We start from the raw sequence: 25,887 nt of genomic DNA on the forward strand, positions 1-25,887 counted from the left end.
GGATCCTAAGAACATAAGAAATACGAGCAGGAATAGGCCATTCAATAAGATCATAGCTGATCTGCTCCAGGCCCCAACTCCTCTTTCACGCCAGCTCCACATAGCCCTCAACTCCCCAGTATTTCAAAAATCTTTAAATACTTTCAGTGATCTACCCTCTACAACTTTCTGGGGTACAGAATTCCAGACATTCACTACCCTCTGAGAGAAGAAATTCCTACACATCTCGGTTTTAAAGACCCCTTATTCTGTAACTGTGTCCCCTAGTTCAAGATTCCCTCTCTAGTGGAAACATCTTCTCAACATCTACCCTGTCAAGCCCCCTCAGTATTTTTTATGTTTCAATCAGATCACCCCTCATTCTTCTAAACTCTAATGAATAAAGGTCTAACCTGTTTGGCCGTTCTTGATAAGTTAACCCCTTCATGTCAGGCATCATCCGAGTGATTCTTTCTGAACTGCCTCCAATGCCAGTATATCCTTTCTTAAATACAGGGACCAAAACTGTACACAGTACTCCAGGTGCAGCCTCACCAACACCCTGTACAGTTGAAACAAGACTTCCCTATTCTTAAACTCCAACACCCTAGCAATACAGGCCAAAATTCAATTTGCCTCCCTAATCGCTTGCTGCACCTGCATGCTAACTTTTTGTGTTTCATGCACAAGAACACCCAAATCCTTCTGTGCTGCACTTTTTTGGAGTGTCTCCATTTAAATAATAGTTTGCCTTTTGACTCTCGCTACCAAAGTGCATAACCTCACACTTTCCTACATTAAACTCTAACTGCCAAGCTTTTGCCTACTCACTCAGCCTATCTATATCCGCTTGAAGATTCCTCATGTCCTCATCATAATGTGCCCTCCCACCTATTTTTGTATCTTCAGCAAGTTTGGACACATTACACTCTGCCCTCTCCACCAAGTCATTAATATAGATCATAAATAATTGAGGCCCTCGGACTGATCCTTGTGGCACTCCACTAGTTACGTCTTTCCAACCTGAAAAAAGACCCATTAATCATGACTCCCTGTCTTTTGTGTGTTAACCAATTCTCAATCAATACCCCCAAATATCGTGAACTCCCATCATGAGCAATAATCTTTTATGTGACACCTTGTCGAATGCCTTCTGGAAATCTAAATACACTAAAGTTACCCTTTATCAACTATGCTTATTATATCATCAAAGAACTCTAGCAAATTTGTCAAACATGATTTCCCTGTCACAAAACCATGTTGACTCTGTTTGATTGCGTTCAGCTTTTCTAAATGTCCTGCTATTTCTTCCTTAATAATGGAATCTACCTTTTTCCCAGCTACAGATGTTAGGCTGACTGGCCTATAGCCTATAGTCCCTCCCTTCTTGAACAGGGGCATCAGGTTAGACGTTTTCCAATCCGCTTGGACCCTCCCAGAATCCAGTGAGTGCTGGAATATTTCGACCAATGCCTCCACTATCTCTGCAGCCACTTCCTTTCAGTGCTGGGGTCACAATTTTTTACAATATATATTAATGACTTAGATGTGGGAAGTGAATGTACTATCGCCAACTTTGCAAATGACAGAAAAATAGGTGGGAAAGCAAATGGTGAGGACGATACAAAGGGTCCACAGAGGGATATAGACAGGTTAAGTGAGTGGGAAAAAAAACTTGGTACGTGGAATATAATGTGGGAAAGTGTGAGATTATGCATTTTGGCAGGAAGATTAGAGAAGCTGAATATTATTTAGATGGAGAAAGACTGCAGAAAGCTACCACACACAGGGATTTGGGAGTGCTCATGCATGAGTCCCACAAAGCTAACATATCAGTTCAGCAGGTAATAGGGAAGGCAAATTGAATGTTGGCCTTTATTTCAAAAGGAATGAAGAGTAAGAATAGGGAAGGCTTGCTAAAATTATACAAGGCACGAGTTAGACCATACCTAGAATACTGTGAACAGTTTGGTCCCCTTATCTCAGGAAATATATACTGGCATTGGAGGCAGTCCAGAGAAGGTTCACAAGGTTGATCCCGGGTATGGAGCGATTTTCTCATGAGGAGAGGTTGAGTAGGTTGGGCCTGTATTCATTGGGGTTTAGAAGAATGAGAGGTGAACTTATTGGAACGTATAAGATTTTTAGGGGGCTTGACAGGGTAGATACTGAGAGGTTGTTTCCCCTTGTGGGGCAGGCTAGGACCAGAGGGCATAATCTCAGATCAAGTGGTCACCTATTTAAGACAAAGATGAGGAGGAATTATCTTCTATAAGAGGGTAATGAATCTATGGAATTCTTTACCGCAGAGAGCTGTAGAGGCTGGATAACTAAGTATATTCAAGGCTGTGGTAGACACATTTTTAGCAGTAAGGGAACAAGGGTAATGGGGAAAAGGCAGGAAAGTGGAACTGAGGATTGTCAGATCAGCCATGATCTCATTGAATGGCGGAGCAGACTCGATGGGCCGAACGGCCTACTTTTTCTCCTACGTCTTATGGTCTTATGGTTGGAGTCATACCTAGCACAAAGGAAGATGGTTTTGGTGGTTGGAGGTCAATCAACTCAGTTCCAGGACTTCACTGTGGGAATTCCTAAGGGTACTGTCCTCGGCCCAACTATTTTCAGCTGCTTCATCAATGACCTTCCTTCCATCATAAGGTCAGAATTGAGGATATTTGCTGATGATTGCACAATGTTCAGCACCATTTGCAACTCTTCAGATACTCAAGAAATACGTGTCCAAATGCAGCAAGACCTGGACAATATCTAGGCTTGGGCTGACAAGTGGCAAATAACATTCGCACCATAAAAGTGCCAGGCAATGACCATCTCCAACAAGGATGAACCCAACCATCGCTCCTGGATGTTCAATGGCATTACCATCACTGAATCTCCCGCTATCAACATACTGTGGGTTACCATTGGCCAGTAACTGAACTGGACTAGCCATATAACTACTGTGGCTACAAGAGCAGGTCAGCAGCTAGGAACTCTGTGATGAACAACTCACTTCCTGACTCCCCAAAACCTGTCCAGCATCTACAAGGCACAAATCAGGAGTGTGATGGAATATTCCCCACTTGCCTGGATGTCCAGGTCCCACAACACTCAAGAAGCTTTACACCATCCAGGACAAAGCAGCCTGCTCGATTGGCATCCCATCCACAAACATTCACTCCCTCCACCATCTACTCACAGTAGCAGCAGTGTGTACCATCTACAAGATGCACTGCAGTAATTCACCAAAGCTCCTTAGACAGCACCTTCCAAACGCACGACAACTACCATCTAGAAGGACTAGGGCAACAGATAGATGGGAACACCTCCCCCTAGAAATTCCCCTCCACGTCACTGACTTGGAAATATATCACCATTCCTTCACTGTCGCTGCGTCAAAATCCTGGAACTCACTTCCTAACAGCACTGTGAGTGTACCTACACCACATGGACTGCAGCGGTTCAAGAAGGCAGCTCACCACCACCTTCTCAAGGGCAACTAGGGATTGGCAAAAACGCTGACCCAGCCAGCGAAGCCCACATCCCATGAATGAAGAAAAAAATACAAGGACCGTATCAGACTCCTGCTGTGTGTTTACTTCCCCATGACTGCCATAGTATCCTATTAAACACCCACCACAATATTTAGCCCAGAAAGCTGAGGTTATTATGATCACAGCCCTTCAAGCTCTTACTGAGAGAATCACCAACTATTCTGAAAGCTCCTTTATTTGTAACTCCCTTAGTGTAAACCTACTTCTCCGGCAACAAAAACACAGCCTCTCCACAGCAAAAAGGAAAACTCTCACCCACCATTTCAAACTCCGAATGATTTGAGATATTGCTGGTAAGTGACCAGGACAAGTTGCTATTTGTAGGGTGAAGGTGCATTAGCGGCAGGGGTTAGTGAAGAGGGTGATGGTAATAACCGGACAGACTGACTCACTAGGAAAGCTGCTCCAGAGGGGATTCCTTGCGATCCACCCAAAATACAATCATTGTGATTATGGCCAAAGAGGCTAGGCACCATAGGAAAGACTTTCCCTCATCACTCACAGCAAGTAAGGTCTCCCCCATTATACATGATACGAACATATGAATTAGGGTTAGGCCACTCGAGCCAGCTCGGCCATTCAATAAGATGATTGGTGATCTGATCATGGCCTCAACATTCCTATCACAAGAATGGCTCTAATTTGAATTGGGTCACACCTTAATGTCTTAGAAAATAATTAATTTTGTTTATGGATCAAATTGGGGCACGTTTCTCTTTCCTTGAGTTCTCAATGCACCAGGACATCCATCACCACCTGAACCTGTGTCTCATCTGTGTCCAAATTAATCTAGACCTGTGAAGTGAAAGGTCCCAATGGACATATCCCATCTGAATGATGTTCCGTGGAAAATATTGCAGTTTGATTATACAGGCCTATTACACACAGTAAAAGGGGGGGACCGGTATATCCTGGTAGTTATAGGTATGTTTACATGGTGGATTGAAGCTTTCCCTGTCTGTATAAATGATGCAGTCACCTACAGCTAAAACTTTGTGGGAACAGATCTTTACCAGATGGAGCTTTCTGAAAAAGATAGAGAGTGATAATGGTTCTCATTTCACAGCAGAGGCAATACAGCAGCTGTGTCATCTTGTGGGTGTGGAACAACATTTCTGCATCCCCTACCGCCCAGACTCTAGTGGGATGGTCAAGATGTTTAATCACTCTGGAGAAACGACACTGAAAAAGCTGTCATGAACGGAGCTGATGATCTGATCAAGCCCAATGACTGGGTCACTGCCCCACCTGGTGTCTTAATGACCATTCACTCCACTCCTGTTCACTCCCCGGTCACAGCTCATTGTCCAATCCAGATCGTGCTTCCCACCGGGTCCCACACCCCATGGCTACTCAACAGACTCAGGACCAGTTTCTCCAGAACCTCCAACAAACCTCAGCATTCTCCCTGCTACAGGCAATGGAGAAGATGGTGCTGCCCATCTCAACACCTCCAGGGAGAAACACCCCACCTGTTACATAAACTGTTCAATGGGAGATGAAGTGACGTTAAAAATATTGTTAAATGGGGGGGCTACTTGGGAAGGTCCATATGGCGTTCTACATAAATTGGGAGAAACAAGTCTTAGATTGAGTATTCAGTAACGAGAGAAGGAAACGCAATATGTGTGTTACCATGGAGATCAGTGTAAACTGTATAAAATGGAAAGTCAGATAACTAGACGGAGAATAAATGCAGTGTTTGATTTTATCCAACAGGAACAACGTGTGGATGGTCATCGTGCTCCTGGACTGTGTCCAGGTTGAAGTTCTGTTCCGGCCGTATGATCCTCCCCAGTTTGTTCTTTCTGAGCTCCAGCCAGGTGATGTTAAACACTCAGGTGGGAAAAACAAAAATCTACAACAATGAGTTTAACACAGCTGATTTATTTGATATATAACCAGAATATTAAACTTCAGTGCAATTATTATCGGCAGAAAGGAACACCAACTCTCAGAATGAACATGGTCCAGTCCTGGATGTGATTAACAGCTGCAATCACAGCAGAATCCAACCCCTGCAGTCACTTGTGTACTCGCTGGTGCCTCACCAGGTGGGATGACTGAGTGAACCCTTTCCCACACTCAGAGCAGGTAAACAACCTCTCCCCAGTGTGAACTCGCTGGTGTCTCAGCAGATGGGATGAATGGATGAATGCTTTCCCACAGTCATAGCAGGAGAATGGTCTCTCCCCAGTGTGAACTCTCTGGTGGGCCAGCAGGTGGGCTGACTGAATCCCTTCCCACAGGCAGAGCAGGTGAACGGCCTCTCCCCCGTGTGAACTTGCTGGTGTATCCGAAGGTCGGATGAATTAATGAATCCCTTCCAACACATGGAGCAGGTGAATGGCCTCTCCTCAGTGTGAGTGATTTGGTGCCTTAGAAGGTCGGATGACCGAGCGAATCCCTTTGGGCACATGGAACAGGGGAACGGTCTCCTCGCAGTGTGAGTGTGTCGATGAGTTTCCAGCCGGGATGAGTATTTGAATCCCTTCCCACAGTCCCCACATTTCCATGGTTTCCCCATGGTGCGGTCATCCTTGTGTCTCTCCAGGTTAGGTGATCAATTAAAGCCTTGTCCACAAACAGTACACGTGTACAATTTCTCCTCACTGTGAATGGTATGATGCTTTTTCAGGCTGTGTAACTGGTCAAAGCTCTTTCCACAGTCAGTACACTGGAACACTTTCACTCGAGTGTGTGGGTGTCTTTTCCAGTCACGCTGATGCTTGAAATTTTTTCCTCAGACAGAACAGACAAACATTTCTGCTTCTACATTCAAGGGCCGATGATATTCAGGTCCTGATGAATTGAGTGGCTTTGACAGATCTTGATAATTGGTTTTAGTTTCCCTTTGACACCCCAAGCCTGTAAAAAGAGAAAATATAGAATAGAAAGAGGCCATTGGACCAACTAGTGTGTGCTGGTGTTTACATTCCACACGCTTCCCCTTCCATTCCATCTAACTCAGCTCAGTCTTTCAGTTCATCTTTCTATTCCTTTTTCTCTCATGTACTCATCTAGTTTCCTTTTGAAATTATCTTAGCTTTTTGCCATAACCACTTCCTGTGGTCGTGAGTTCCACTTTCTAACCACTCTGAGTAAACATATTTCTCCTTATTTCCCTCCTGGATTTATCAGTAACTATCTTGTATTTCTGGCTCCTAGTTGTGGATTCTCCGACAAATGGAAACATTCTCTCCACATCTACAAGGTCCCAAATGGCAGACTGGGCAGAAAAATAAAAACTCATGGGATCCCAGAGAAAGTTACAAGTTGAATACAAGTTGAATCCAAAATTGGCTCAATGGCAGGAAGTGATTATGATGGTCGATGGGTGGTATTTTGTGAATGGACGGCTGTTTCCAGTGGGGTTTCACAGGGCTCAGTATTGGCTCCTTCATTCGTGGTTTATATAATTGAGTCAGACCTAAATACGAACATACAAATTAGGAGCAGGAGTAAGCCACTCAGCCCCTCAAGCCTGCTCTGCCATTCAATAAGATCATGGCTGATCTGATTGTAACCTCAACCCCATATTCCTGCCTACCCCCGATAACCTTTCACACCCTTGTTAATCAAGGACCTATCGAGCTCTGCCTTAAAAATATTCAAAGACTGTGCTTCCACTGCCTTTTGAGGAAGAGAGCTCCAAAGACTCACAACCCTCTGAGAGAAAAAATTTCTCCTCATCTCCGTCTTAAATGAGCGACCCCTTATTTTTAAACGGTGACTAGATTCTCCAACAAGAAGAAACATCCTCTCCACATTCACCCTGTCAAGACACCTCAGGATCATAAACGTTTCAATTAAGTCACCTCTTACTCTTCTAAATTCCAGTGGATACAAGCCTAACCTGTCCAGCATTTCCTCATAAGACATTCCTGGTATTAGTCTAGTAAACCTTCACTGAACTGCTTCCATCTTTCTTTTACATCTTTCTTTAAATAAGGAGATCAGTACTGTACACAATACTACAGATGTGGTCTCACCAATGCCCTGTACAACTGAAGCATAACCTCACTACTTTTGTAATCAATTCCCCTCACAATAAATTCTAACATTCTATTAGCTTTCCTAATTACCTGTTGTACCTGCACACCAGCCTTTTCTGGTTCATGCACTTGGACACCCAGATCCCTCTGAATCTCAGAGTTCTGCAATCTCTCACCATTTAAATAATAAGCTTCTTTTTTATTCTTCCTGTCAAAATGAACAATTTCACATTTACCCACATTATACTCCATTTTCCAGATCTTTGCCCACTCACTTAACCTATCTATTTCACTTTGTAGCCTACTTATGTCCACTTCACAATTTACTTTCCTACCTATCTTTGTGTTGTCAGCAAATTTAGAAACCATTGCTTTGGTTCCTTCATCCATGTCATTTATATAAATTGTAAATAGGCGTGGCCCCAGCACTGATCCCTATGGCACACCACTCATTACATTCTGCCAACCAGAAAAAGACCCATTTATGCCAACTCTCTGCTTCTTGTTAGCTAGCCAATCTTCTATCCATGCCAATATGTTACCCCCTACACCAAGATCTTTTATTTTCTGTAATAAACTTTAATGTGGCACTTTACCAAATGCCATCTGGAAATCTAAGTACAGTACATCCACTGCGTCCCCTTTATCTGCAGCACATGTGAGTCCTTCAAAGGACTCCAATAAATTGGTTAAACATGATTTCCTTTCCACAAAACCATGTTGACTCTTCCTGATTGCCTTGAATTATTCTAAGTGCCCTGCTATAACATTGTTAATAATAGCGTCTAATATCTTCCCTATGACAGATGTTAGGCTAACTGATCTATAGCCTCCTGCTTTCTGTCTCCCTCCCTTTTTGAATAAAGGAGTTATATTTGCTATTTTCCAATCTAATGGACATGAACAGGAAGTTTGCTGATGATACAAAAATGGTTGTGTGTTTGATAATGAGGAAGAAAGCTGTAGGGAAAACAAGGCAAAGGATTACATGATAAATGGAAGGATACTGAGAATTGTAGAGGAACAGAGAGATCTTGGAGTTCATGTCCACGGATCCCTGAAGGTAGCAGGACAGGTAGATGTGGTGATTAAGAAAGCCTACAGGATATTTACCCCTATTAGCCAAGGCATAGAATATAAGAGCAGTAAGGTTCTACTTGAACTGCATAAAACACTAGTTAGGCCAGAGCTAGAGTACTGTGTACAGTACAGGAAGGATGTGATCGCACCAGAGAGAGTACAGGGGGGATATAAGAAGATGTGCCAGGAATGGAGAATTTTAGCTCTGAGGTAAGATTGGATAGGCTGGGGTGGTTTTCTTTGGAGCAGAGGAGGCTGAGGGGAGACTTAAAGGAAATGTATAAAATTATGAGGGGTTTAGATAGATTGGATAGGAAGGCACTATTCCCTTTGGTTGAGGGGTCCATGATGAGGGAAAGAAGTAGGAGGTATAGAGGGGATATGAGGGAATTCTTTTTCACCCAGAAGGTGGTGGGGAGCTGTAACCCGCTGCCTGAAAGGATGGTAGATGCAGAAACCCTCATAACATTTAAAAAGTGTACATTAATGATCTAGACATGAATCTAGGAGCTATGATCAGTAAGTTCGCAGATGAAATGAAAATCTGTGGTGTGGGAAATAGCAAGGAGGAAAGCTTTAGACCACAGGACAATATAGATGGGCTGTCAGATGGGCAGAACAGTGGCAAGTGGAATTTAATCCTGAAAATGTGAGGTGATGCATTTTGGGAGGACTAACAAGGCAAGGGAGTACATGAGAATGATAGGACTTTAGGAAGTAGAAAGGATCAGAGGGACCTTTGTGTGCATGTCCATAGATCTTTGAAGGCAGCAGGACAGGTGTATAACGTGGTTAAGAAGGCATATTGGATATTTGTCTTTATTAGTCAAGGCATTGAATACAAGAGCAGGGACATTATGATGGAGCTGTATGAAGCATTAGTTAGGCCACATCTGGAGTAGTGTATGCAGTTCTGGTCGCCACACTGTAGGAAGGATATGATTGCACTGGAGAGGGTGCAGAGGAAATTCACCAGGATGTTGCCTAGGCTGGATGTTTCAGCTATGAAGAGAGACTGGATAGGCTGGGGTTATTTTTATTAGAACAGAGAAGGCTGAGGAGGGACCTGATTGGGGTGTACAAAATTATGTGGGCCATAGATAGGGTAGATAGGAAGAAACTTTTCCCCTTAGTGGAGGGTCAATAACCAGGGGGCATAGATTTAAGGTAAGGGGCAGGAGCTTTAGAGGGATTTGAGGAAAAATCTTTTCATCCAGAGGGTGGGGGGTATATGGAGCTCACTGCCTGAAAGGGTGGGAACCCTCAAAACATTTAAGAAGTATTTAGATGAACATTTGAAATGTCATAGCATACAGGGCTACAGGTCAAGTGTTGGAAAATTAGATTAGAGCAGATAGGGGCTTGATGACCGGGCCAGACATGATAGGCCAAAGGGCCTGTTTCTGTGCTGTATAGCTCTATGGCTCTAGGTATTTGGATGTACACTTGAAGTGATGTAACCTGCAAGGCTACGGACCAAGAACTGGAAATTGGGATCTGGCTGGATGACTACTAGTTGGTCATTACGGACACAGCGGACTGAATGAATTGCAACATGGACAACAAACTTTACCCAAAACTGGGACTGTAGCTCTCACTAATAACACAGCTCAATGGTTTGCCCATTTTAGCTGCCAAGTATGTTTATATAAGCACACGAGGTAATTTGCCTGCATAGAACAAATTCTTCAACATTCCCAATGAGATCGATGTAATCATTAAAAGATGAAAAGATCATTAAAAGTTTCCCAGTCTCTCTAATATCTGAAATCTTTGCCCACAGACATTTCACCTTCCACATTCAGAGGGCGATGATATTCAGGTCCTGATGAATCAGGTAACTGTCAGATCATGACATGATATTTGGTTTGAGGTTCCCGCTTGGGAATCCTCCTGTTCTAACTCCTGTAAAAGGAGTTTCCAGGGAAGTTTCACTGTGAATCCAGGATCGAAATTCACAACATATTTTCTTCCGGCATCCGGTCCGAGGATGGCCGCGCCTGCGCCTGCGCCCTGTCGCTATAAAGACGGCGGCTGCGCATGCGCCAGGCTGCACATTAACCCTATAAAGATGGCGGCTGCTAACTCGGACCTGTCACTAGCAGAAATATCAACAGTGTTGAGCCTCTCGGTGTAAATAACGGATTGTATCAAAAATACTGGAACAGACTTCTCACCCTCCGGACGCTTTTTGAATGATGGCGGATAAGGAGACCCAGAATGCTCCGCGCGAATGAATACGCCCTATCTCCACCAGAAGGGCAGTAACGCGCAGGCGCAGGACGGCTCCGTCCCCGGAAGCCGCCTGTCTGAGCGGAGCATGCGCAGTGTGGCTCCAGGCTGAGCGCAGCCTCAGAGAGAGTGAGCGCGGCTCCTGGAGTCTGAATGGGAGCGGCCGGGAGCGGGAGGAAGAAGGATGCCTGTAGGAGCTGTTAATCCATTTCACACAGGCAGATACTTTTAATTTATGATGGGTTTATAGGAGTCAGTAGCAAGGCAGCTCATATTGCCAATCCCCAGTTACCTGTTCAGAAATTGATGGTGGGTTTTGTTCTTGAACCGCTGCAGCCCGTGTGGTGAAGGGGCTTCCGCAAAACTGTTAGGTAAAGACTGAGAGGATCTTCATCCAGTGATGAAGCAACAGTGACGTGTGTCCCAGTCTGTAACATTGACTTACATTTATAACAGTGATGTGTGTCCCAGTCTGTAACACTGACTTACATTTATAACGGTGATGTGTGTCCAAGTCGGTAACATTGACTTACATTTATAATGGTGATGTGTGTCCAAGTCTGTAACACTGCCTTACATTTATAACGGTGATGTGTGTCCCAGTCTGTAACACTGACTTACATTTATAACGGTGATGTGTGTCCAAGTCTGTAACACTGACTTACATTTATAACGGTGATATGTGTCCAAGTCGGTAACATTGACTTACATTTATAACGGTGATGTGTGTCCAAGTCTGTAACACTGACTTACATTTATAACGGTGATGTGTGTCCTAGTCTGTAACATTGACTTACATTTATAACGGTGATGTGTGTCCCAGTCTGTAACATTGACTTACATTTACAACGGTGATATGTGTCCTAGTCTGTAACACTGACTTACATTTACAATGGTGATATGTGTCCAAGTCTGTTACACTGACTTACATTTATAACAGTGATGTGTGTCCCAGTCTGTAACATTGACTTACATTTATAATGGTGATGTATGTCCCAGTCTGTAACATTGACTTACATTTATAACAGTGATATGTGTCCTAGTCTGTAACATTGACTTACATTTATAATGGTGATATGTGTCCAAGTCTGTAACATTGACTTTCATTTATATAGCACCTTTGATGTAATCAAACATTCCAGGGTGTTTTATGGGAGTTTTACAAAGCAACATCTGACACCGAGACACACAGCGATATCAGGGAAGAAAGTCAAAAGTTTGGTCAAAGAGGTAGGTTTGAAGGAGTGTCTTAATGAGGAAAGTAAGTTACAGAGGTAGAGAGATTTCATGAGGGATATTGTGAGTTTTTGCCTTTGGCCCAGCCACAAACACTGAAGGAACTGAAAATGGGGTTGCTTAAGAGACCGGAATTAGATGAGCACAGAGATCTCAGAGGGCTGTGGGGCTGGAGGAGATGACAGAAACAGGTGTGGGCAAAGCTTTGGAGAGATTTGGAAACAGATGAAAGTTTTAAGATTTGAAGCACTGCTCAACCTGAAGCCTAAGTAGCTCAGTGAGTAGAGTAGTGAAGGGAAGCAGAGTTTTGGATGATCTCAGCTTTACAGAGAGGTTGAATGTGGGATGAATTAGAATATTCAAATTTAGGGAGTGGAATGGATGAGAGTTGCAGAAGCAGATTAGCTGACTCAGGGGAAAAGCAGGTGAGATTGCTGAGGTGGAAATAGGCGGTGTTCTGTGGTCAGGCGATCAGCTGGGGGGAAACATGACACTGAGATTGTGCCCAGTCTTGTCCAGCCTGGGACAGTTTCCAGGGAGAGGAATGAAGTCAGTGGCTATGGAATAGTTTAGAGCGGGGACTGAAGACAATGTCTTTGGTCTTCACGATATTTAACTGGAGGAAATTTCTGTTCATCCAGTACTAGGAGTCAGACAAGTCAGGACAGTTTCAACTTGGAGGGGAACTTGGAAGTGATGGTTTTCATATACACCTGCTTCTCTGGTTCTTCCAGATGGTAGAAGTTGAGGGTTTGGAAGTTTCTGTCAAAGTTTAGGTTGAGTTGTGGATATATAAAATCCCTCTCCTTTGCCCCCTAATGCTCCCACATCTCAAAGTCTGCCTGTTCTCCCTTAGAAGCCAGAGTCCAGATCCAGATGAGATGGTGGATCCCTTTCCCTGAAGGACATTAGTGAACCAGTTGGGTTTTTATGACAATCCAGCAGTTTTCATGGTCACTTTTCCCTAGTGCCGGCCCCACAAATTACCAGATTCATTCAGCTCAATTTCACAATCTGCCTTTGTGTTTTTGTGGGTAGAGAGAGACTCACTCCCTTTTCTCTGTTTTAAATCAATTTCACAGGATATTAGAGGGGAAGAATTTACAGTCAGGAAATTCAAACCCAACATCACATCAGGATCTAACAGAGTTGCACAATTTATCGTAACCTGAATATTGTCGGATTTTGAACATGGAAGGAAAAAACACCGTTCGCAGTTGGGAGAAACCGTACACGTGTTCTGTGTGTGGACGAGGCTTCAACCGATCATCTGACCTGTCGAGACACAAGCGCAGTCACACTGAGGAGAAACCGTGTAAATGTGGGGATTGTGGGAAAGGATTCAATTTTCCAGTTCAGCTGGAATCTCATCGGCGCAGTCACACCGGGGAGAAGCCGTTCACCTGTTCCGAGTGTGGGAAGGGATTCACTCTGTCATGCAACCTGTTGGCTCACCAGCGAGTTCACTCTGACGAGAAACCTTTTAAATGCCCAGACTGTGGGAAGTGCTATAAAAGTTCTGGTGAACTGATGCGCCATCAACGTATTCACACTGATGAGAGGCCATTCAGGTGCTCTCGGTGCCATACTGGGTTCAGGCAATTATCTGACCTCACTGTACACCAGCGAGTTCACACTGGAGAGAGGCCATTCACCTGCTCCGAGTGTGGGAAGGGATTCACTCAGTTAGCCAACCTGCTGACACACAAGCGCATTCACACTGGTGAGAGGCCGTTCACCTGCTCCTTGTGTGGAAAGGGATTCACTACATTATCCAACCAGCTGGAGCACCAGCGAGTTCACACTGGGGAGAGGCCATTCACCTGCACCGTATGTCAGAAGGGGTTTGCTCACTCATCCACCCTGCTGAGACACCAGCGAGTTCACAAAGATGCATGAGAACGCCACCATCTTCATGTTCTCCACCAAGCCCCACGCCATCCTGACTTGGAACTATTATCGCCATTCCTTCACTGTCACTGGAAGAAAATCCTGGAACCCCTTTCCTAACAGCACTGTGCGTGTACCTATTCCACATGGATTGCAGTGATTTAAGAAAGCAGCTCACCAGCACCTTCTCAAGGGCAATTAGGGATGGGCAATAAATGCTGGCCCAGCCAGTGACACCAGCGACACTCACATCCCATGAACGAATAAGTAAAAAAACTTATAGTGCTTGAATTTTGCTGTTAATCACACTTAGAACTGAACTACGTTCCTAGTTTATTTCTGCTGATGTAAATGAACTCCAGCCCAGTTATAGGGATTAATATTCTGGATAAAAGTTAAATAAATCAGCTCTGTTTTAAATTACACAGTATGTTGAGTCATTTTAATATCTCTAACGTGTTAGCTCCTTTTGAATTGCTCTCCCTCTCCCCTGTCTCCTCCATCCTCACCCCCAACAAGTGCTCATGGAGGAGCAGCTCATGGTCTTCTTTGTCACTAAAATTGAGACAATCCAACCGGCTGCCTCTGTTGTTTCCCTCCCTTCCCCTAACCTACTGGGCCAAACCTCCCCTAAAGTTCCCCTTATACTGAGCTCTGAACTCACATCTTCCTCTAGTTTCTCTCCCACCTCCCCTCATGCCCTCTCAGAGCTCATCTTGTCCATGAGACACACCTCCTGCTCCATTGACACTATTCCCACTAAACTACTGACTGCACAACCTCTCCAATGGGAAGATAATGCAGTGGATTCGGAGCTCTCTTCTCCCCAGCTCTGATCTAAGAAGCTGCAGCTACACTGGAGATATTTATATTTAACTTGTTCACCATATTCGTCATCTTGCCCTGTTCAAACCATAACCACAAGGATATATGTGTATTGTTCTGAGTGTGAACACAAGGCTGTGTCACTATTACACACAGGTACCATTTCCTTGGTTCACATCTCTATACAATGACCAGCTCTTTACACATCCCCTTCCACACTCAAATCAACATCACAAATACAGATTATCTGCTCATTATCAGATTAGTTGTGGGATCTTGCTGGTTCCTCAAATCCCCTCTAAACCCCCTGCCCTTTATTTTCAATCTATGCCCCCTGGTTATTGACACCACCGCTAAGGGAAAATGTTTCTTCCTATCTACCCGATCTATGCCCCTCATAATTTTGTACACCTCTATCAGGTCCCCCCTCAGCCTTCTCTGCTCGAAGGAAAACAACCCTCGCCTATCCAGTCTCTCTTCATCGCTGAAATGCTCCAGCCCAGGCAACACCCTGGTGAATCCCCTCTGCACCCTCTCCAGTGCAATCACATCCTTCCTATAGTTTGGTGACCAGAATTGCACACAGTACTCCAGCTGTGGCCTAACTCACATTGTATACACTCCAACATAACCTCCTCGCTCTTATATTCTGTGTCTCGGTTAATAAAGGCAAGTGTCCCATATGAGCTGGGGTGGGGTGGAGACAGGCGACATTATGGAGATTGAAATATCTGGTGTTAGTGATGGTGTGGATATGTGGTCAGAAACTTATCTTGGGGTTAAATCTGACACCAGGATTGTGAACAGTGTGGTTGAGCCTCAGACAGTTCCCAGGGAGAGGGATGCACACGGCCGTTATGGAACAGAATTTTCCAGGCTGATCAAATCCACAAGGGAGACTTGGCCAAACTATCACAATGATTTTTCTATTTGCATTTATTACAAGGAGGCTTGTGCACTGAAGTCAGAAGTAATGAGTCCACGGCCACCTTCAGAGATTTTAAAGATTAATTTAAAGTATTTATTAACAAAAGAAGAAAAAACTTAAGCACACACACACACAAAATCACGGTTACACAATTACTTAATCTTATAGCATTTCGCAAAATTCATACTTAACCAGACTACCAACTACACACTTCCTTTAAGGCAACAGCCCAAATAGATTCCTAATTTATAAAGACATTCAGTACTATTACCACAAGCAGCCACTCGACAGTGAAATTCCAACGGCTTTTAACACAACCTTGGTTACTGGAACAGCAAACTTCTGGAGGGTAGCTAGAGGCTTCCCCCCTCCCCAAGTCTGTTTCACACGTTGCACCTTTCAAGTTCTCACATGGCCATACCCCACACAACCTTCCATCCTTCTTTAAATATATTTTATACCTTTTGATTTGTAAATCCCATTGTTTCTCTTTCAAAGTTACTTTTCCCAGAATATAAAAATCTTTCACGTTGTTATTATGGCCAGCACTTCTGGGAAAAACGAATGCAATCACTTTGCCTGACTTATCTTGTCAGTTGTAAACATTACACCATCCCTTTGAAAATCAAACAACTCCTTCTTTATCTAAACATATAAATTACCTTCACACCTTATCCACTGAGACCTCATTCCAGCTCACTCATCCCCATTTCAAATGCTTCTTTTACACCTCACTCCTTTGATAATTTAAACCTTGCAGTCTAATTGTCTTTAGTTAATTAAATTAGCCACACACACACAGAACCATAAGCTTGTTTCACAATATCCCACAATAATATCAGAAAAAAATCTGATAGTTCCTTGACAATTCAAAGTGGTGACTAAAGACAATAGCTTTGGTCTTCCCAAATTTTGATTGGAGATAATTCCTGCTCATTCAGTACTTGGTGTCAGATAAACAGTTTGATAATTTAGTAACAGTGGAGGAATGGAGAGGGATGGTGGTGAGGTAGAGCTGGGCATTGTCAGTGTACATGTGAAAACTAACACGGTGCTTTTGGGTGATGTCACCTAGTGGCAGCGGGTAGATGAGAAATAGGAGGGGCCAAGGATAGATCCTTGGGGGACACCAAGTTCAAGGACTTTGTGGAGAAAAGGGAGTTTGGAGATGGGGTGGTAGTTTGTAAAGATGGTGGGATAAAGGTTTGTTTCTTCTCAGGAGGGTGATGGTGGTGGATTTTAAGGCAAGAGGGACAGATAAGAGAAAGAACCGTTAACAATATCAGCTAACATAGAGAAAATGGATGGTCAGCAGTTTCGTGAGAATAGGGTCAAGGCAGCAGAAGGCAGGTCTCATTGACAAGATGAGCTCTGAGAGGGCAAGAAGTGGGAGAGGGGCGAAACGGGAGAAAAACAGGTTCAGGGCAAGGGGCAGGGGGGAAGCTTTAGAAAGAGTTTGGCCCGGTGGGCCAGTGGAAGGAGGGAAGCAGCTGATCGGATTGTCTCAATCTTAGTGACAAAGAAGTTCCATGAGCTCCTCACACTTGTTGTTGGAGGTGTGGATGAAGGAGACAGAGGAGAGGGAGAGCACTTCAAAAGGAACTAATTTGTGTTAGAGATATTAAAAAGACTCAACACAGTGCAAGTTTAACACAAAGCTGATTTATTTGACTTTATCCAGAATATTAATTGGACTGGAGTTTATTAACATCAGCAGAAACAGACCAAATGGACACAGTTCAGTCATGGATGTGATTAACAGAAAAACCCAATCACTTGTGAACTCGCTGATGTTTCAGCAGTTTGGATGAGGTTATGAATCCCCTCCCACACTCGGGGCAGGTGAATGGCCTCTCCCCAGTGTGAACTCGCCGGTGTCTCAGCAGGGAGGATGTGGTTGTGAATCCCCTCCCACACTCGGGGCAGCTGAATGGCCTCTCCCCAGTGTGAACTCGCCGGTGTCTCAGCAGGGAGGATGTGGTTGTGAATCCCCTCCCACACTCAGAGCAGGTGAATGGCCTCTCCCCAGTGTGCGTGCGCTGGTGTGTCAACAGGATGGATAAGCGAGTGAATCCCATCCCACACTCTGAGCAGGTGAATGGTCTCTCCCCATTGTGAATTCGCTGGTGTACAATGAGTTGAGATGATTGTCTGAACCCAGTCCCGCAGTGAGAGCACCTGAACGGTCTCTCATCGGTGTGAACACGTTGATGGATCATCAGGTCCCCGGAACTTTTAAAGCACTTCCCACAGTCTGGACATTTGAAAGGTCTCTCGTCAGTGTGAACACTCTGGTGATTCAGCAGGGTGGATGCGTTAGCAAATCCCTTCCCACACTTGGAGCAGGTGAATGGGCTCTCCCCAGTGTGAATTCGCTGGTGAACAGTGAGGTGAAATAATGTCTTGAACCCAGTCCCACAGTGCGAGCACCTGAATGGCCTCTCATCAGTGTGAACACGTTGATGGGCAGTCAGTTCCCGGGGACTTTTAAAGCACTTCCCGCAGTCTGGGCATTTGAAAGGTCTCTCGTCAGTGTGAACTCGCTGGTGTGTCAGCAGGGTGGATGACCGAGCAAATCCCTTCCCACACTCGGAGCAGGTGAACGGCCTCTCCCCAGTGTGAACTCGCCGATGTTTCAGCAGGCTGGACGAACAAGTAAATCTCTTCCTACACTCAGGGCAGGTGAATGGCCTCTCCCCAGTGTGAATTCGTTGATGATTTTCCAGCTCTGATGGGTAATTAAATCCCTTCCCACAGTCCCCACATTTCCACAGTTTCTCCCTGTTGTGACTGCATTTATGTTTCAACAGATTAGATGATCGGTTGAAGCCTCGTCCACAGACAGAACACGTGTACGGTTTCTCCCCACTGCGAACGGTGCTTTTTCCTTCCATGTTCAACTTCCGATGATATCTGGGTGACGACAAGCTGGGCAACTCTGTCAGATCCTGATGTGATGTTTGGTTTCAGTTTCCCAGCTGCAAATCCTCCCCTTCTAATACCCTGTGAAATTGATTTAAAACAAAGAAAAAGGAGTGAGAGAGAACCCACAAAAACAGGTTGTGAAATTGAGCTGAATGAATCTGGTAATTTGTGGGGCCGGCACCAGGGAAAAGTGACCATGAAAACTGCTGGATTGTCATAAAAACCCAACTGGTTCACTGATGTCCTTCAGGGAAGAGAATCTGCCACCCAGTCTGGGCCTACACAAGGCACCTCGATGGGAGAAGACAGGAAGAGAGAGAAGGGTTGGGGTGGGAGAGGGAAGGGTTGAAAAAGAGGGATTACAACTCAACCAGAAGTTTGACAGAAACTCAAAACCCTGAACCTCCACCACCTAGAAGGGCCAGCTCACCACCACCTTCTCAAAGGCAACTAGGAATGGGCAATAAATGCTGGCCCATCCAGCAAAGCCCACATCCTATGAATGAATGAAAAAAACATAAGGTATTAGCTAATCATAAAAGTATCACAGACACAGATTTAAGATTTAGGGTAAGATCTACAGGGGGAATGTGAGGAAGAAATTTCACACATTGAGTGTTAATGACCTGGAACTCAATGCTTAAACTCAAAGACTGATAATATCCAGGTCCTGATGAATCGAGTGACTCGAGTCAGATCTTAATGTGATCTTTGCTTGGAGTTTGCTGTGTGTAAATCCTCCCCTTCCAATCCCCTGTAAAAGGAGTTTCCAAAACCCATCCCCGTCAGTCCAGGATAGAAATGCACAACATTCTCTCCTCCTGCTGACAGGGATGACTGCGCATGCGCCATGCTACACATTAACCCCGCTCAAGATGGCGGTCGTTAACCCGGGCCTTTTGCTGGAGACGCGATCCCGCAGCCTTCGCCCCACAGATAGTTTCTTACTTTGGGTTCAGAGCCGCATCGAGTGCTTACGAACCCTCCCCATCCACCCACCGGCTCTATTTTTCCCTCCACTCCGCTCTTTATCTTACCTCCTGTGGATCCGACAAACAAGCTTCTGTCCACCGCCATTACACACACTGCGCCTGCTCCAGATCGCTGTGCCGGGTGGATTGACGGAAACTCCGGACCAATAGGAAGAGGGGGCGGAGCTGGAGGTCCGATCGTGAGCGTGTGATCCTACAACCAATCGGAGTGAATGAGGGGCGGGGCTGAATCCGGATGTCCCTCATTGGCTGAAACTCTGCATCATTTTGAAAGCTGATTTGTCTCAACCTCCAGGAGAAAACTGGACCTTTCTGTTTGTGGCTTTAAAGAGATGAAACCCTGTGGGTGTGAAGCATACGTTTCAACATTTGTTAATGAAATGTGGGAACATGATGAAACAATGCTCAAACAATTCATGGGCTGACTTAAATGAATAACTGGGGAGACATGGAGTGTTAACATTAAAACAAGGAGAGTCCCTGTTTCCAATAAGTGAACTGGCAGAAGGGTTAGGACAGGTTCAGGAGGATCAGCTGTGGCTCAGTCCATAGCACCCTCGCCTTTGAATCAGAAGGTTGTGGGTTCATGTCCCACTCCCGGAAACCAAGAACTGTGATTGTACTCAAAAGAGTTGCAATCCGTGACTGTTGATAACTCGAAAAAAATAGGACAGGTTCAGGAGAATGTCATAATTCAGAATAACACAGACTCTGAAGAAGAGTCATACGGACTCAAAACGTTAACTCTGTCTTTCTTTCCACAGATGCTATCAGACCTGCTGAATTTTTCCAGAATTTTTTGTATTTCTTACAGACTATAAAGGAACAGCTGATCTCAAAGATAATCTTTTGCAGTATGTGTGGAGGGGATCAGCTGAATCAGGTTTAAAGGGGTGAAATGATATTTTTTCTAGATTGGACAATCACATTAAAATCTGCAACTCAGATGGGACCATGGATTATTGCAGATTTCCATCGGTGCATTATTCCAGGAAGCCTTAAAATCATACGGACAGTATTTCAAAACCAGGGTTCCAACTACACGGGGGCAACGGGCAATTTCACCCCAGAAAAGCCCGCAAAAAATCAATCACAGGGACAGCCACTATAAGAACAACATTTGTTGGAAGCAGAATCTATGAGCAGGAGCTCCTCCAGTCGCAATGCAGAATCCCAGCTGCTGGGGTGCTGGGTAATTGTGAGTGAAAAATATTTTTTTTGTGATTACTTTGTGGTTATGGGATTGAAACTTTGGCCATAGACCAATCAATAAAGATCAGAACCAAATGATAAAGAAACATCAATGCACGGAACTTCCATTATACAGCAGAAGGAAGGGGAATGGGCATTTGTGAAGAATTCACAGCAAGTTAGTTGAACATGACTTGCCCTTAACACGTTTGAGCTGGCTTGAGATATGTTTAAATCACTTCAAGAAATGGAACATGGCAGACCACCCATTTACTAGGATTTACGTGTGATTTTTCTTTTTATTTGTTCACAATTGGGTATCAGAAAATTGTTTTCGTTCTCTATTTTGTGTTTCAATGGCACTGCCGATACCCACAATCTCCTGCGTGTGTGAAAGTGCCCTAGTCACTGTGCAGGAGCCCAACGCGCAGGCGCAATGCTGATGATACCTGGAGCATGCGCAGTGTCAGTTTGCTCAGAGCCCTGGGAGTGCGGGAGACGCGAGTGAGATTCGCTGAGGCGGAGGGAGCAGCGGTTCTGGGAGCCGGGGTGGGGAGGATCCAGAAACACCCGGTGTAGGCCGCAATCCCGGATCACAGCTTCCATGACCCGTGTTTGCAGCTCCGGGGCTTCTTCCCGGTGACAGAGCCGGGTTCAGGGGAAGAGGCTCCGGAGCGGGAGATTCAAAAACTGCGGGGAGACCGCGGGCCGCCCGGGGGCTCAGAAACTGGGGGACGGACACAGGGTCCGGGTAAGACCCACCCGGGAGGGTCCCCCCTCCTGTGTCCCGCCTGACGGCAGCTGGGATCCCGCCTGAGACCCTGAATCAGAGACACAGGAGCTGGAGAACTGAACCCAGGCAGAGGAGAGGGAGGGAGAAAACTGGGAGTGGAGGAAAGAAATGGTGGAGATGGTGAGATGGGTTTGGATTTCAGCCCAGGGAGGAGGGAGAGTGTGTGGGACGGGGATTTACAGTTTGGGGGAACAAGAGAAAAAAGGATGTTCCATAGAAACTAGAATTGTCTGTTCAGAATTTCAGTCCTGGATTTAACGTGATGACTTTTGTAAACTCGTTTTACAGGGTATTAAACGGGGGTGACTGGCAGACAGAAAACGCAAAGCTAACATCACAACAAGATCTGTCAGAGGCACTGAATTCATCAGGACCTGAGCATCATCAACCTTTGAATGTGGAAGGAGAAATGTTCGTCTATTCTGTCTTTGGGAAAGGATTTCAAACATCTGTGTGACTGGAAAAGCCTCAACACACACACACACCCGAGTGAGAGTGTTCCAGTGAACTGACTTTGGAAAAAACTTTAAGCAGTTACACAGTCTACAAAAATATCTCACCATTCACAGTGGGGAGAAACTGTTCACGTGTTGTGTGTGGACAAGGCTTCAACTAATCGTCCAACCTGGAGAGAGACAAGGACCCCCACACCATGGAAAAACCATGGAAATGTGTGGACTGTGGGAAGGGATTCAATTTCCCATCCCAACTGGAAGTTCATCGGCGCAGTCATACTGGGGAGAGACCGTTCACCTGCTCCATCTGTGGGAAGGGATTCACCCATTTGTACAACCTTCGGACACACCAGCGAGTTCACACTGAGGAGAGGCCATTCACCTGCCCTGTGTGTGGGAAGGACTTCACTCGGTCATCCCACATTGTGACACACCAACTTGTTCACACTGATAAGAGACCGTTTACATGTTCTGACTGTGAGAAGAGTTTTAAATGCAGAAAAGATCTGCTGGTACATCAACGTATTCACACTGGGGAGAGGCCGTTCACCTGCTCCGTGTGTGGGAAGGGATTCATTCAGTCATCCCACCTTCTGACACATCAACTTGTTCACTCTGATAACAAATTTTTTAATTGTTCTGACTGTGACAAGAGCTTTAAAAGCAAAAAGGATCTGCTAACACATCAATATACTCACACTGGAGAGAGGCCATTCACCTGTACCAACTGTGGGAAGGGATTCAGCTGTCCGTCTGCCCTACTGAATCACCAGCGAATTCACACTGGGGAGAGGCCGTTCACCTGCTCTGACTGTGGGAAGGGATTCATTAATTCATCCAACCTTCTGATACACCAGCAACTTCACACGGGGGATAGACCGTTCACCTGCTCTGACTGTGGGAAGGGATTCACTCGTTCATCTAACCTTCTGACACACCAACAGGTTCACACTGAGGAGAGACCATTCACTTGCTCCGTGTGTGGGAAGGGATTCACCCGGTCATCCAACCTATTGAATCACCAGCGAGTACACACTGGAGAGAGGCCGTTCACCTGCTCTGTGTGTGGGAAGGGATTCACTCAGTTATCCAACCTGCTGACACACCAGAGCATTCACAGTGGGGAGAGGCCATTTACCTGCACTGTGTGTGGGAAGAGATTTTCTCATTCATCCTATCTGCTGAAACACCAGCGAGTTCACAGTGGGGAGAGGCCGTTCACCTGTAATGCCTGCGGAAAGGCATTCACTCAGTCATCACACCTGCGAACACACCAGTGGATTCACAAGCGATTGCAAGGTTTGGATTCTACTCCTGTTGATGTTGTTAATCATACCAGGACTGAACCATGTTCATTCTGACTGTCCTGACCTGATGATGAGGTTCAATATTCTGAATAAATGTGAAATAAATCAGCTTTGTTTGTATATTTTTGTTTTTCCCCACCTGAGTGTTTAACGCCACCTGGCTGGAGTCAGAAAGGACAATCTGGGGGAGGATCTTACGGTAGGAACAGAACTTCAGCCTGGACACAGTCCATCAGGGTCACACTGAGGGACCCCCAAACAACACTTTGGTCTTTCTCATCTTTCTTCACTGACGGCACAATCCCAATGTGGGTGAATCCTGAGGTGTGTAAGAAATGTGTCCCAGCTGCTCTCTTCCATGGTTCAGAGCTCCTAGACACAGAACAGAAGGCTCTTTTACAACTGGGTTTAGAGTCAGGAAGAACAACGGTGAATGCTGGAAACGTGCTGCCAAATCAAAGGTTGGTGTAAAATTGTGATCTGTTCCTGACTGAAAGTGAAACAGCAAGTTTAAGTTTCCAGACGGAAAATGGTTCTTAATAAGTCTAAAATGTTTCAACGTGTTTGTGTGTCAGTCCCAAGTCACTGAATCGAAACATGCTGAAATTTATTGGGTTAAAATCTGCATTAAACTAGAAGCTGGAGGAGTTCACAGGAGGCTGTTAACTGCTGTGACAATAATACAACAGTTTGATTCCCAGAAAAAGAACGACCTGCAGCGTATGTCCAAGAATTCCCAGTTTTATTGATGTGTGCTTCCCACACACTGTCCTTTTAAATATACCTCACTCCTACCAGCCTTTAACTATCAGAAAGGTAACAGAGAGAAGGCTGAAGCTGTGTCTGCCCCTTTAACTTCACAGTGTCAGGACCCCTTTCGTCCCTTTAAGAATGAGTGATGTGTTCAGCTGAAGATTCCTATTGGTAGTTTTCTGGGCGGTTTCCTTATTCTGATCATTCCCGGTGAGCCTTGGGTGTGTGAACCCGCCCCACCCCCAGGCACGGCAACCCAGCCCGTCCCTGGGTGTGTGAACCTGCTCTATGTGGTCCTCGCCTGTGGGCTCTCGTGTTTCTCTCCATCTCGTTTATTCTGCTCCTTCTGCTTGAAGTTGCTGTTTGTGGAATTATCTGGAAGTTTAACAGTAACGGTATTAACCAATGTTATGGTCAAACTGTAGATGTAAAATGTCACCTTAGCTCCTTAAACATTTTAGTAGCAGTTTGGTTACAGTGGCAACACTGATTTTAGAATCTCTAAATTGTGGATTTCACCTTCAGAACCTGAGCATATTGACCAGACTTCTAACCTCATCATGATATTCAAAATCTGCAATTGAAATCTGGTCTCAGTGATAGTGTCCATGAAACTATCATTGATTGTTGTAAAAACCCATCTGCTTCACTAATGTCCTTTATGGAAGGAAATCTGCTATCCTCACCTGGTCTGGCCTACATGTGAGGCCAGACCCTCAGCAATGTGGTTAACTCTTAATTGCCCTCTGAAATTACTGAGGAAGCCACTTTGTTCAAGGACAGTTAAGGTTGGGCAACAAATGTTGGCCTTGCCAGTGACACCCACATCCCATCAAAGAATAAAACAAAATATGTTTTGCATGTGAGGATTTAATCATTTCAAGCATAAATTTAATCCCATTGACAGCTATCAGCAGCTAATAACCCTGTTATGTTTTTGATCATTAAAGGCTGGTAGGAGTGAAGTATATTTAAAAGGACAGTGAAGCACACATCAATTTCTAATGACTCAAGTGTTATGTGGGTAATATTTGTGTCGAAAGGATGGGGTGAATCTTGTAACAATCTCCCAGTGATTAACTAGGATTGAGGGGCAAGACTAAAGGTGAGCATTAGTGCACTGTACTTTACACTACTTAGTGATAAAACTTGTTGTGTTAAAGTTTACTAATTCACACTGGTGTAGTACTGAGTCAATTGCTCAGATTGATTTTTAATGTTAAGGATTATTTTTCCTGCAGGATTTTCTATTTAGCTTCCACCTGACCCACTGATAGTGTCAGACAGAATCTAGAACTGTCTCCTCAGTCGAATGGACTGCTGCAGGATCCTAATGGTATCCAATTAAAAATCTATCTTCTGGTTAACAGGCACAACTGAAACCAGCTCAACACAAAATGGTGTGTGTGAGTGTGTGCGCACACACACTTGAGGGTAGCAGTGGAAGGGTGCTTTTCTGAATGGAGAGCTGTGACTAGTGGTGTTCCGCAGTGATCAGTGCTGGGACCTTTGCTGTTTGTAGTATACGTAAATGATTTGGAGGAAAATGTAACTGGGCTAATTAGTAAGTTTACAGACGACACTAAGGTTGGAGGAGTTGCAGATAGTGAAGAGGATTGTCAAAGGATACAACGGGATATAGATCGGTTGGAGACTTGGGCGGAGAAATGGCAGATGGAGTTTAATCCGGACAAATGCGAGGTAATGCATTTTGGAAGGTCTAATACAGGCAGGAATTATACAGTAAATGGC

General features: G+C 44.9%; 2 protein-coding genes across 3 annotated transcripts in view; both read left to right on the top strand.

Moving 5' to 3' along the window:
- The window catches only part of LOC144697805 (uncharacterized), a 174,435-nt gene that overhangs the window by 96,944 nt on the left and 51,604 nt on the right, over positions 1 to 25,887 (top strand). Inside the window, 1 exon segment of the mRNA XM_078569795.1 lies at positions 22,849 to 23,400. Coding sequence (XP_078425921.1) covers positions 22,849 to 23,400 — 552 coding nt within the window.
- Positions 11,029 to 14,363, top strand: LOC144698202 (uncharacterized). Of its 2 annotated transcripts, none has more exons than XM_078570171.1 (2): positions 11,029 to 11,211; positions 13,159 to 14,363. In XM_078570171.1, exon 2 carries the CDS (start codon positions 13,268 to 13,270, stop codon positions 13,973 to 13,975), a length of 708 nt encoding a protein of 235 aa, XP_078426297.1. In that variant the 5' UTR covers positions 11,029 to 11,211; positions 13,159 to 13,267; the 3' UTR covers positions 13,976 to 14,363. The 2 variants fall into 2 exon arrangements, with proteins under 2 accessions (XP_078426297.1, XP_078426296.1); XM_078570170.1 differs by lacking the exon at positions 11,029 to 11,211 and adding an exon at positions 11,955 to 12,070 and having other exon boundaries at positions 13,159 to 14,027.

Source organism: Cetorhinus maximus, chromosome 23 (assembly GCF_964194155.1).
Source record: "Cetorhinus maximus chromosome 23, sCetMax3.hap1.1, whole genome shotgun sequence".
NCBI classification, from domain to species: domain Eukaryota; kingdom Metazoa; phylum Chordata; class Chondrichthyes; order Lamniformes; family Cetorhinidae; genus Cetorhinus; species Cetorhinus maximus.

Coding starts and splice junctions, on each gene's coding strand:
- LOC144698202 (XM_078570171.1), top strand. CDS start 13,268: ATGGAAGGAAAAAACACCGTTCGCAGTTGGGAGAAACCGTACACGTGT.